At 42.8% G+C, this 12,855-nt stretch overlaps 1 protein-coding gene across 1 annotated transcript in view; it reads right to left on the bottom strand.

The window, feature by feature from the left end:
• Positions 1–12,855, bottom strand: part of TTBK1 (tau tubulin kinase 1) — a 97,457-nt gene that overhangs the window by 30,912 nt on the left and 53,690 nt on the right. The window contains exons 10-12 of the mRNA XM_074168396.1: positions 7,463–7,617; positions 5,966–6,185; positions 2,280–2,455 (exon numbers count right to left, since the gene is read on the bottom strand). Of these exons, the coding sequence (XP_074024497.1) occupies positions 2,280–2,455; positions 5,966–6,185; positions 7,463–7,617 (551 nt within the window). The remainder of the gene's footprint in view (positions 1–2,279; positions 2,456–5,965; positions 6,186–7,462; positions 7,618–12,855) is intronic.

Raw genomic sequence — 12,855 nt, 5'->3', positions numbered from 1 at the left:
TTCAAAGACAGCAAGTATCTTTGATCCCATTGTGCATAGACGACCCCAAAATACTTTGGAGGAGCAGGAAGGAAATATAGCAAGTATCCTTTTACAAAGGCCAGTATAATGTTCAGTGGCTCACAGTTTACTTAGCAGCAGCTTCTGCAGCCATGCAGAAATACCTTTCAAAGAGGGTCTGGAAACCCCCTGTGCCCCAGTGGCCCTGGCAGCATCTCAGCTGGAAATCCAGTGGCACTTCTGTCTTTCTGCTCCACAGCGTTATGATCCACGCTTCTCATTCAGCCTGCACCTGCTGCTTGCTTTGCTTCTCTATCACAGAGGCCAGCTCTTGCTGCACAAAGCAAGAGTGTCTGCTGCCCAGAAAAAGGCAGCTGCAGTGTGTTTCACAAAAGGATTTCAACAAGGACCATACAGGAGCCTTGCAGACTCTTCTGGGAAAAGCCTTCCATGTGTGAGAAAAAATGAGGGGAAACAGAGAAGTGAGTGACCATCAGGCAGGGGTTGCGGAGAAAAACGAGGTATCTTGAACACATTGGAAGGTCAGAGCTGAGATGGAAAGAATTACAAGCAAGAACAAAAGATTTTTGATAAAGAAAGGGGAATTAGAGAAGGAGGTGAACTACAGGTTGATGTAAAGAAAGTTGTGAGCAAAACCAAAGATCTCAGCAAAAGCCACCTGATGGATCTGAAAGAAGCAAGGCTGTATTTGTTAAAGTCTTAAAAAGATGAATAGGAAACACTAAATATGCAAAGTAAGAATGAAAAATGGCCTATACCTTGTGTGTGAAGAACCGGGATTTAAAGAGCTGTTGCTAAAAAAAATAAAAGAAACTCTAGATTTAGCCAATGTCTTTATCCATTCCCCAGCAAAGGAGACTCCTGGAGTGGAAGAATTTACTCCAGAAAGCCAGAAGAATTTCTCAGGGCTGGAGTCACGTTTGTGTTGTGAAAAGACGAAAACAGAATAAAAAGAAGACTCTGTGGCAGAGTGGAATTGTATTTGCCTCAGACTACTTCAAATATAAAAAAGATCTTGATTTTAAAAACAGCAGCTGAGGGAAGAAGGCAGGAGAAGGGATGTGTTTTGGATAATGCACATTTTCTATATCGTTAGCATAGACAAAGAAGAGCGGGAGAAATAAAGGCAGGAGTTAAAAGCATTCAGTGAATACACAGGACTAGTGTGACTGACTGTTTTTTTTCCTTTCCTATTTTAAAGAGCCTTTCTTCTGAGCAAGAAAAAGGAGAGGCAGCAAGATCCAAGACTTGTTAGTCAAACCCTAAATTATTTATAGCAACACAAACAATCTTTTGTGGATTACAGAGAAGCACTACAGCTTCCCCCGGCCACTCAGAATAAAACAGTACCTAACAAATTTGGAGTAGTGCTAGGGCCTCATTCTCTCTCTTGTTCTTTTTGACCCTCCTTCATTTCCAGCTATCGTCTCCTTGAGACTGTTCCTCTTGACTGAAGTCTGACAGATTTTCTCTGAGAAGAAGGCCTGTCTCTCTCCTACCTCGTCTAGAGAGGCCATTTCACCAGTACATCCTGCAACCACAGTCCATGCCCTGGCTTTCCATGGGAAGAGGAAGACAGAGTAACCAAGGATGTGAAGCGGGTTACCAGCACACCAAGAGCTTATACGTCTTGTAACACACATGTTCTCCAGCACACAATACTTTAAAAAGCTTCTTTTCGTTATTCGTATTATTCTTTGGTTTTTGTTAATTTCTTTGCTGTGGATCTGAGAGAAGATATTCGTATTACCCTCAAAATCAGGGTGTAATGTGTACTTTTCACAGGGGAAACAAGTGCAACGCTATACGCTAAAAGATTAATACTATTATTACTGTTAATGAAAAATAATGACATAATGAAACCCACCAGATCAGGATCTGCCAGCTAGCTCCCAGAACACATGCATCCCTGTATGTATCCTAACAAGATCCTTTCTTCCCTCCCACCTCAGGTCAGCCAAAAGCTTTGTGACTGTTTACGTTACCCCCTAACCTGATGCTTTGCCTTCCCTCTGACAAACGTCCCTCCTTCCCGCTGTGGAGTTCTTCCCATCCAGGGACAAGATGAGAATCATTCCCACTAACTCTCCTTATTAACAGACATGAGGGTCTCATCAAAAAGATCATAAAGGCCATGAACACCTCCACCCAGAAATGACCTTCCAGTGCTTGCTGATCTAATGACTATGTTGGTCTCAAGACCAACAATCTCCAAGACACTCCTAAAAGCAGGAGGAGGCTACAGAGGGTGAGCAAACCTTCTTTCGTGTAGATCTGCTTTGCCATCGGCGGTGGAGAGGCGTTCTGACTCGGGGCTGTTCACACGGCGGTATCGCAGGGAGCGCACTTGTGCGGTAGGGGACTCCGGAGGCACTCGGACAGGAGAACTGGGGCAGACACCATTTCTCTGCTCCTCTTCCACCATGCACTGAGTCTGTAGGGGGTAAACACAGAGAACCTCAAAATCTGACCAAAGACACTGATTTCCCATCCTTCGCTCTTGCTCTGTGCTTTTATCCAGGGTACAATTTCAGCTGCATTTTCACAATCTACACAAGCAACGTTTGAAGGAACGCAAGGGCCCATACACCCCGGCAACTATCTAGTATTAAAACAAGGCATGGATTTTAAATCAATTCAAATATTTAAACATCTTTACAAGGTGGCCTTCGCATTTCAATAGCTGATCCAAAGGAGTTATCAGGGGCTAACCTACTGCATGCACAAATCCTAACTGCTTATCCAAGATATGCAAGAGCCCTTGTTTGTCAATATTTGTCTATGCAGCATCCATGCATTATATTGCAATGTACATAATTTTTCTTCTGATGAACTTGGTATGACTAAACCATCTCCTAATTCCCAGGGTGGTTTGGGGTTTTTGGGGTTGGTGGGTTTTGGTTTGTTTTTTTTAAATCTTGGTCCTCTAAACAATCCTCCAGGACATATACTCAACCACAACATCTGTAAGAGCTTTCCACAGACCCAAGGTCATGCAGGAAACTGAACATGCTCGTTGACACTTGCGAACACTGAGTGTTCATACTCTACCAGTACATATTTTATGTTTTCATATGGCCTTAGTGAATTTTTTTTGTTTTTAATTTAGCAGCAAAGTAGCAAATGTAGGTGACTGTAACACAGCTGCCTCCTGCCTTCCACTGCGCTGCTTCACCTTGGAAGAGAAGACCTGCTTGGGCAAAAGCACAGAGGCAAAACATTCCGAGGGCTACAGCAGCAGTCGAGGATTTGGATTCGACCATGCCGTGCTGCCAGCTATGCAACAGCCGCTGCTACACCCCGCTTCTGTGTGGGGATGTGCACTGAGATGCCAGTGCAAGTTCCTCATGCGGAGAACTTTCACCCTTCTCTGTAGCACGCCCTGCATTCACTTGTCCTCTTTTAATGCCAGAGGCCCTGAACGTAAGCAGGCTTCTCAGTAACATGCTGCTGATCAAGACAGTTGCCTTTGTGCATGTACTGTGTATAAGGCAAGTCAGTCAGTGTCCATAAATTAGCAGATCTAAACCATCCAGGCTGGGTTTGGAATGCATAACTAAGGAGCCTCTGCAGCTAGGGAGAGCAGAGGAAAACCTGCAGGCGTTACAGGAAAAGCAGAATAGATTATAATGATTCAATCTGTAATCCATTGAGGCCAGGAGAAAGTTACTGACAAAGGAAGGTCAAATGCGTTTCTGAAAGGAGCAAAGTGCTGATGTAACTGTAGGGTAACAGGCAGTTTGGCAAGATCCAAGAGCAGAGAATTGGGGGAGGGTGCGGGAGAGAGGAAGAGGCTTCTGAAAAAAAAAACAAAACAGAATGACAACTTTGATCCAGTGGAGGAAGGAGAACCAGGAGGATTTAGTAAGGTCAGTGACGGTAAGCGAGGAAACTGCCCTTAGCACAGAAACAGGAGAAGTGGGACAGAAGGAGATCTGAACTATGTGAACAGAGAAATAAGGATAACCTCAGAGAGAAAACTCCCTGAGTTTTTTTTCCCTTTCTCAGGGAGAAAAAACATGGCAAGATCTACTCATCACCTAAATATAAAGAGCAAGACAGGGAGAGCCAGAGTTACTTCTAGTGCTACAAGACTGGAAGATGAAGGAAGGTGAAGCTGTGAATAGCAGGAGGGTGTTTTACACACCAGCTGCCCTTGCAGTTCTGAAAGACGCAAGGGATGCCAGAGATTACAAGCTGAGGTGAAGCTATGCCATTACATATCAAATCTGCAGCCTCCTTTTTTGTTCCATGTGGTGACTGTGACTTAAATAAAAACCGATTCTCTCTCAGAGAACAGTCAGATAATAAGCCTAGCAGAGCGAAAGGACAGGCAAGAGCCAGACTAGAGATAACAACCCTCACAGAGAGAAAGGACAGACTTCTTTAGCTTTGGAGAGCATGATGCCCTGGGCTCTGTATTTCATAGACTGCTGCATAGCTACACAGCTTGTCAGAACTGAAGTGCTCATTGCCACGCTGACTAACTCCCTAAGCTCCTTTGCCAGGAAAATGAGAAGAAAGAGCACATCCTTTGGCAGGAAAGTCACCTGCCAAGGTGACTCTGGTCATGGGTCGTGTTGTGGATGTTGTCGAAAACTCTCCTGCCTCTGGCTGCTGTTAAGACAGGGCTTGTGAATGACAGCGCTGGGTACCTAAGACCTGACATACAACCAGCAGGCAGAAAGGACTTTTAGGACTCCCTTGTGCACATCTCAGTCTGACTGAAGAGCATCAAAGCACCTGGTGGTTCAAAGGAACAGAAAAACACATAGGAGTTACCAGGTTTTTTCTGTAATACTCTTTTTTTTGTATGTTGTGGAAACAGAACTGTTCCACTTTATCGGGCTTTCCTTTTTTTCATGTCCCTTCAAATAAGAACTTTTGGGAATGCTCACAGTTTACCAGTGAGAGATGAAGAAGTGATATGAACTTGGTTTATAATTCTCAGCTCTGGGGAATGCCACTGGTACTGTTCCATACAGGTAACACATTGATCCAAATTATTTGCATTGCAGAATTTTAAGCAAGTTAGATGAGACTATTTCTTGTCCATGAATAATGTTTTCTATAAGACTAAGGATAGTGGAAATATCTATATTCTATCTATCTATATTCTATATTCTGATTTTTAAATAAGAAATGAGATCAGGACAACAAATATTAATTTACGTACAATACGTAAGTTGATCTAGCAAACAAACTAACTGGTAGATTCTCATACTTAACATTTTCTATGGAATCATCATTCAACTGGGATAGGGATGCCTCCAAGAAACAACGTAACATTTACATGAAAGGACTGAGAAACAGCGTGGGGATTATGAGGAAAACCAACTGAAGTATATGCTTTCTGCAAGCTAAAATGTCTAATATGATTCTGGAATGCAGAAATATGAGAATATGAAGTGATAGTTTCTCTCACTGTTCACGGGGGTGAAACCATGATTACATGCTCTTTATAGATTGTGCTACTCTTAGAAAAGACAGTTAAAAAATTGGAAGAGAAAAATTAGTGATGATTCAAGATGTAGAAAAATATGGCTTATGAAGAAATCTCTGAATAAATTTATTTACCCAAAAGGTTAGGACACAATAAAATTTTTGTTTATGATTTCCAAACCTGGGACATTTCTGATATTGTATCAGCTATACAAGGACTAGAATTCCACTCCTTGAAGTATGAAGATCCTAGACAATGACTGTACAAAAAAGCGACTCTAGCATTATTTGCACCCAAAATGTCATTTGCATAAAAATCCCAATGCCTTTTACGTTGTGAAGAAATTGTTTGCAATTTTCCATTTCCACAGGGAAATTCCACAGTGCTTTTTGGGCTGCACTATGTAGGATGCTACATCAGTGGATCCGGGCAGCTTCTAGCAGTCTATGAATCCATTGCCCTAAATTCAACAGCCAGAAGAGAGAAATAAATGTTCTTTACTTTGCTGATGCTGATCCTGAGTTTGTTGCGATTCACATCTGTCTCTTCCCAAACTTCAGCCTCATTGAAAGCCGTGTTTGGTGCCTGACCAAGACCTTCTGTTGGCCGGCCTGTCAGGATGGGAGGAGCATTCTCTTGATCACTCAGATGTTCACCCTGTAGGACATCCTCAGTGTTCTCACGAAGCAAGTCCCCAGGTACCGGAGTGACATTAACCACCCTATGGAAGAGACAAGAAGAAAGGTAAAATTATTAGTACTTACAGAAGGAGGCCTATCACACTGTCCCACAGAAATTCCTCAGCAGCTTTTAGGGTACTACCAGGTTGAAAAAACAGGCAGATATCCCAGATATGACAACCTGAAACAGCACAGGAGGATTCCACCTAACATATAGACACAAAACCGGCGGGATGGATCACTGAAAGCATCTTGGGACCCTTGATATGCAGCCTGCAAACTTCCGAAGGAGTTTGCCCGTTACACAATATTTAGATTAGAAGAAACTTCCCGTCTTTGCAAGAGCAAATGAGGCTTAATAGGCCTTATAGCTTTTATCTTTTATGATATTAAGATTGTATCATCTATAATACCACTAAGGATTACTGTTACTCCCTTAACATCAGCCCATCAAAAGCACCAAGACAGACCAGTGAACTAAGCCTGATCAACTTTTGGTTGGACTCATTTCTGTCTCTGAGCACCAAGCTCTGAGTACCTGTGCACCTGCACATGAAACACCCTGTAAGGGCCGAGGAGCTGTGTTTGAGGTGTGACCAGTGCACGCACTCTGCTGTGTTCAGCTCACTATCAATCACAAACCCGCCCCACAGCAAGCCAACAACTGCCTCACAGCAGGAGTTCTCACGGAAGCTCCAGCCACGTGTGCCATATAATATCACAGAATCACAGAATCTTCTAGGTTGGAAGGGACCTTCAAGATCATCTTGTCCAACCATCAACCTGACAAAAATAAACACCCCCAAAACAACAAAATGCAACACCATCACTAAACCATGTCTCCCAGCACCACGTCAACCTGTCTTTTGAACACTTCCAGGGATGGTGCCTCAACCACCTCCCTGGACAGCCCATTCCAATGTCTGATAACCCTTTCAGTGAAAAAACTTTTCCTAATATCCAGCCTGAACCTCCCCTGGTGCAACTTGAGGCTGTTTCCTCTAGTCCTGAATATGCCAAACATACAAGCATATGGACACCATCAATCCTTGCCAAAAGTCTGCAGACATCCTTTAATATGACTCCAACCCACACACTCAACCCCAGCAGAAAATGTGTTTTCAGGACAGCAAGGGTCTGAATCTGGGTTCCACCACCTGAGATACATGTTAAAATATAAATAAAGCCAAATCAAGTGGTGGCTGCCATACAGCTCCAACTTCCCAGGATCATATCCATAATCTTTCAAAAATGAACTTGCTACTGAGCTCGTTATTGAGGATGTCCATAGTCTGACTGGTGCAGCTGCAACACTCACCCAAACATGGCCGCTGTTTGCCTCGTGTTTTGCTGCGGTGGAGTAGAGGTGCTAGTGGACAACAAGATATCTGTACCAGCCTTCTCCCAGTCAAAGGCTTCATTTTCAGTGATGCCTCTTTCTTTCATGCTGTTCTCGAAAACGGACATGATTAACTGGAATAAATTTACACAAACAATTTATGTTAAGTAGGCGAGGGTGGCTCTCACAAAAAAAACCACTAAAGTGTGAGCAAGAAGATCAAGTCCAGCTTATAATCTCCATCTTGCCAATGAAAGATACCAAAAAATGAAAGCAAATGTCATAAAATCGTTATCAGTTGTGTCTCAGGCTGGTTTTGGCTTGGTAACTGAAATTTCTTTACATCTACAAAAGAAGAGCATGCAACATTTTGACGCTGATTTGATGAAATCTCGCAGTTGGCTTGTTACTCCAACTCTTAAATTTAAATTCAGCTCTGCTTTCCCATAGATTAGACATACGCAGAATGGTACATCTGATACGTAGAGTTCAAGGGCTGCCAGAAGACGTAAACACAACAGAAGGACACAGTCCTAGGATGCTGACTCGTTGCAGTGCCTGGCTCAAATAGAGCTTGGTCAGGAGCCCTACGACAAGCTTATGCACAACGTGGCCTGCCACATTTGGCTGTGGAAGAAAATAAAACCGTAAAAGGAATGATAAAATCTCCTTGATAAGACGGCAGGTACAAAAGCTCACGCTAACACAGTTTATGTTTGTTGCTTTCTAAGAACAGATATTCTTTAGGAGAGAATGAAACCACCAGCAACAGTGCTCAATGTGTTACGCAGGGAAATCTGATGTTCTGCTGTCAAAGGGAAAGTGGATGCTATAGGGCAACACAGCCCGATGCGAGGTCCTGCATTTCTAATAAAATTATTCAGCTGGGTAATGCAGAACCGAGAGGATTCAGCCTAAAGTCTATACGGAGAGATAATATGGTGACAAATAAATTTGGCTTATGGCACAGAATTAGCACCAAGTTATGAGTAAAAACTACCATGAACAAACCCCACCCCCCCATTTGTTTACATTTATATTCTAGTTCTGTTTATCAGCATGATCAGAAGGCCAGGAGAGCCTGCCATTTCCTATTGCCTTCCACCAAACTACAGCAAAATGCCTATTTGCAGCTTTCAGTCGAGCTATTTTTTCCTCCTTTTTAAGACCCAGAATCCTAGAATTCGGTGCTCCAGTCCTGCAGTGGCACTACATTTGATTAAAAGACTTCCCAGTGTTGACTGTTGATCAGGCCAAGGAACAGGTAACAGAGACTGCATGTGACATGGCAGTGGTAGCAGCTTCTTTGATTTGGAAGGGATTTTACTGTTGTGACAGTTTAATATGATAGGATTGTGCTTCTGCTTGTCAGCTTCATGTCACAATGCCCTCCTTTCACCTCTGATGGAAACGGGAATTGTGCTGCCGCTGTTGGCAGGGAATTTCTTGCTCAAAACTGAGTGTGAGTAACTGAAGGGTCACAATCTTGCTTTTAGTAAATGCATTTCTGCTATTTAGTAACCTTAGATGGATGTTTTCTCGTGAATTTGCCTAATTACTTGTTGAATACAGAAGCTTTTGGACTACATCTATCTTATGGCAAAGAACGCACCTATTATGTGAACAATCTTCTTTGCTCATTCAGACCTGGCACCTGGTAATTTCATTTAGCAGTTCCTCATTTTCATATCAGAAGCAGAAGAAAACAATCATTCTCCATTCACTTCTTGCCATTTTGCCTTTGATTTTAAAGACGTTGTCTACGTGTCAGTCCTCTCTTCTTTTCAGAGTGTACTGCCCTAATCTAAAGCCTTTCCCTATCCGGAAGTAAATCCATCTCTAGCCTTCTTGTTACCCTTCCCTATGATTGTTCTGATTTCAAGATACCCTTTTTGAGATGCAGGAATGGAACTACACACCGTATTTAAGAGTATGCTTCCCAGACATTTACATAGTAATATAAAGATATTTTCTGTTTACCCTCTAATACTACTCTAACCATTTTTAGGATTATATTTGCTTTCTGACTGCTAGTTTGGCAAGGATTACTGTCAAATGCCTTTTAGAAATTAATACCCTACATCCTTTAGGGGGAGTCTTTAAGATTCCTTCCAAGAACTCCATACGTTTGTAGACAGATGCCCTTATAAAAGCCATACTGACTTCTGCTCATTAGATCATCCTCACCTAACTGTCCACTAATCCCAGCCTTTATCACAGTTTCTGATTCTTTGTGATGTAAATGTCAGTGTAGGGACTGGTATCTTCTAAAGCCATTTAAAAATTGGTACTGCTTTTGCCACCTTCCATTCCTTTGATACTGAAGCAGTCTGAAGTAAGAAACCATATGCTAAAATTAGAAGTTCAGCTGCCTTATTCTTAGCATTCCTTCATGCCGTCAAGGACCCGCTCAGTCAAAACAACTTTTGTCACTTTCTGCTGTAACTTCTGTAATGCTTACATTTGACTTTGCAGGCCATTTGGGATTTTACAGACCTCTACTGTATTCCCTGAAGCAAGGTCTTATTGAGCCTTCTCAGCTTTCTCTGAATCCTTTATAATTCTGATAAAAGGTCAAAGCTTTACAAGGAGAGTAGAGTGGGAAAGTGCACAGAACAGTCCCAACAACAACCACAGCTCAAAGAAGTCATGCAAAGAGTTACTGGATCTGTCTAGGGATCCTCTGCCTGCAGACACAATATTATTAGGGACCAGAAAAGTTTCCACAGTTACTGCAAGCCTCCCATACTGAGTTTCCCTCTGCTGGGCCCAAGAACAGCTAACGTGGAAAAGCCAGGAAGAAGATGACAAGAGAACCCTCAGTTACACAGGAGATAAGGAGCACAGCAAGAGCCTTGGCAGGAGATGCTACAGAAGCAGAGGGCTGGAATTCAAAAGATTTTTAAGTTGTAAGGGAACTCAGGTGATCATCTAGTCCACCCCCTACTCAAAGCAGGGCTTACCTTCAAAGCTTGCTCAATGCCCTGTCAAGTTATGTTCTGACCATCTCCAAGGATGAAGATCCCATTACTGCTTGACATCCTCCTGGTGATAACTTTTTCCTATATAGCTAATTGCAATTTCTGAAAAGAATTGCGGATTGTGTCAATTGCATCTCATCCTTTCACTGTGCGCCTCAGAAGAGTCTTCCCCATAGGCAGCAGAAGGCAACAAGCAGGATCCCTTTTGTTCCTTCACTTCTCAAGGTCAAAGAAACCCACTTCTCTCAGGCTCTCCCTTTATGGCATGTGCTCTAGCTCCCAGTCTTCTTTGTGGCCTTCCACTGGGCTCACTCCAGTTCGTATGTCCTTCTTGTACTGGACACAGCTTTCCTGATGTGATTTAACAAGCACCTAACAGAAAGGAATAATCACTTCCCTAATACTGCTGGCCATGCTTGTCCTAATACAGCCCAACAGGCAGTGAGCTTGCTCTATCACAAGGTCACACTACTGCTTCACGGACACCACGAAGACATACAGGCTGCAGAAGCAGAGCTCCTCCCTGGCCAGTTAGCTGATCCCCAACCTGTACTGCTCCACATGTTTATTCCATCCCAAGTGCAGGACTTTGTACTTGCACTTGCTGAATCTCCTGCGGTTCCTGTAAGCCCGTGAAGGTGTCTCTGAGTATTAGTACTATCCTTTAGCATATCAGCTGCTTCTTCCAAATTAGTATCTTCTGTGAACTGGTGAAAGTGTGCTCTGTCCCCCTGTCCCATCATCCAGGTCTTTAATGAGTACACTGAACACTATTAGCTCCAGTACTTTTCCCTGAGAGACACCACTAGTGGCTGGCCACCAGCTGAACTTTGCATTGCAGTCTAGACAATTTGCTATCAACCTTGTGGTCCACTTATTCAAACCATACCTTTCCAATCCGGCTACGAAGACATTATGAGAGACTGTGTACGGTCAAGGTAGATAACATGCACTGCCTTCTCTGTATCCATAGAAGTCATCTCCTCACAGAAAGCTGGTCGGGTTGGTCAGGCATGCTCTGAACTGGATAAATCCATGCTGGCTCTTCCCAGTTCCCTTCTAATCTTCCATATACCTGGACATGCTTTCCAAAGGTATTTATTTCATAATGAGGCCAGCAACCCTCTTCAGCATGAATATAATGCCCACCATAGCTACGCCTGTATGCACCACTCCATTAAGAATATTTTAGTTTGTATACCATGGACCTAAGGGTAGATAGAGGCTAACTTGCCATATTTTCTTGTCAGTAACGCTTTTAGTGTCTGGACAGAACACAAAACCAAGGAAAGTGATGATGTGTGGCTTGGAAAGAGGAAAGCGGCCAGGGACCAGCGTTCACAGTTACGTCTGAGATGTAAGGGGCATTAAATAAGGCTGGCAGGTGGCAAATTTAGAACAAACAGAAGAAAGTAGTTCTTCTCACAGCAAGCACTTTTGCTGTGGTGCCTCCCTGACACATGGTGGATGCTGAAGGTTTATATGAATTCAGGAGGAGACTGGACAAGTTCATAGAAGATAAATTCATTAAGGGCTATGAAATACAGAGACACTTTTGGTTTAGGAGATTTTTGAGCTTCAAGGATCCTTGATCCTCGAGCTTTGAGAGTTTTCTGGGGAAACGTCACTGAATGCTCATTCTTTTATGATCTTCCCACAGCCAACACTGTTGAAGATATGCTACTATGCCAGATGAACATTTTTCTCCAGCCCAGTGAAGCTTCCCTTTCATCATAATTTCTCTCAAGGAGAACTCAGAGGTTGCCTAGAGCTGGGCAGCTATATGAAACACCACATCTGTCCAGCTACAGGACAGCATTCAGTCATAATCCTCACCTGGTGAATGGCATACATCTTAAATTGAAATATATTAAAGAGCTAAGAAGGGAAATGGTGAACTGTGACTTCAAATTATATTCATATATGTTTTATTCTGTCTCCTTATTTCTAATCTTGTCATTCCAATTTTTAAATAAACCATGACTTTATACACTAGTAGACATACTTCTCCAATTTCCTTACTTTCCCTGAGGGTCTGGTACTGGTAACAAAATCAGACGCCATCTGATTAAATTTTTAACATTACACAGTAATAAATCCAGATAAATGTATCTGGACATCTCTAAGATGTCCAGATATAAAGACATCCCTGGAGCTAAGATGTCTGGAGAATTTGCTGGCTGGAATAGGCTTCCAAGTCAAGCTAGAAGAATCAGTGTTTGGTGGCAAGCTGCATGTGCCAGACTTTTGTGGCGAGCTCCCTTTTGAAAGCTTCTTCCCAGAGCTGCACCTGCAAGAAACTGAAGGCAAAGATGCAATTCACAGCTTCAGACAAACTCCCTACTGTGAAAGAGCTGTTTGTGATTTGTACTGCACTAAAATTGTCTCAAA

This window comes from Numenius arquata, chromosome 2, assembly GCF_964106895.1.
Source record: "Numenius arquata chromosome 2, bNumArq3.hap1.1, whole genome shotgun sequence".
Taxonomy (NCBI): Eukaryota; Metazoa; Chordata; class Aves; order Charadriiformes; family Scolopacidae; genus Numenius; species Numenius arquata.
This window is presented reverse-complemented; position numbering and strand designations above follow the sequence as displayed.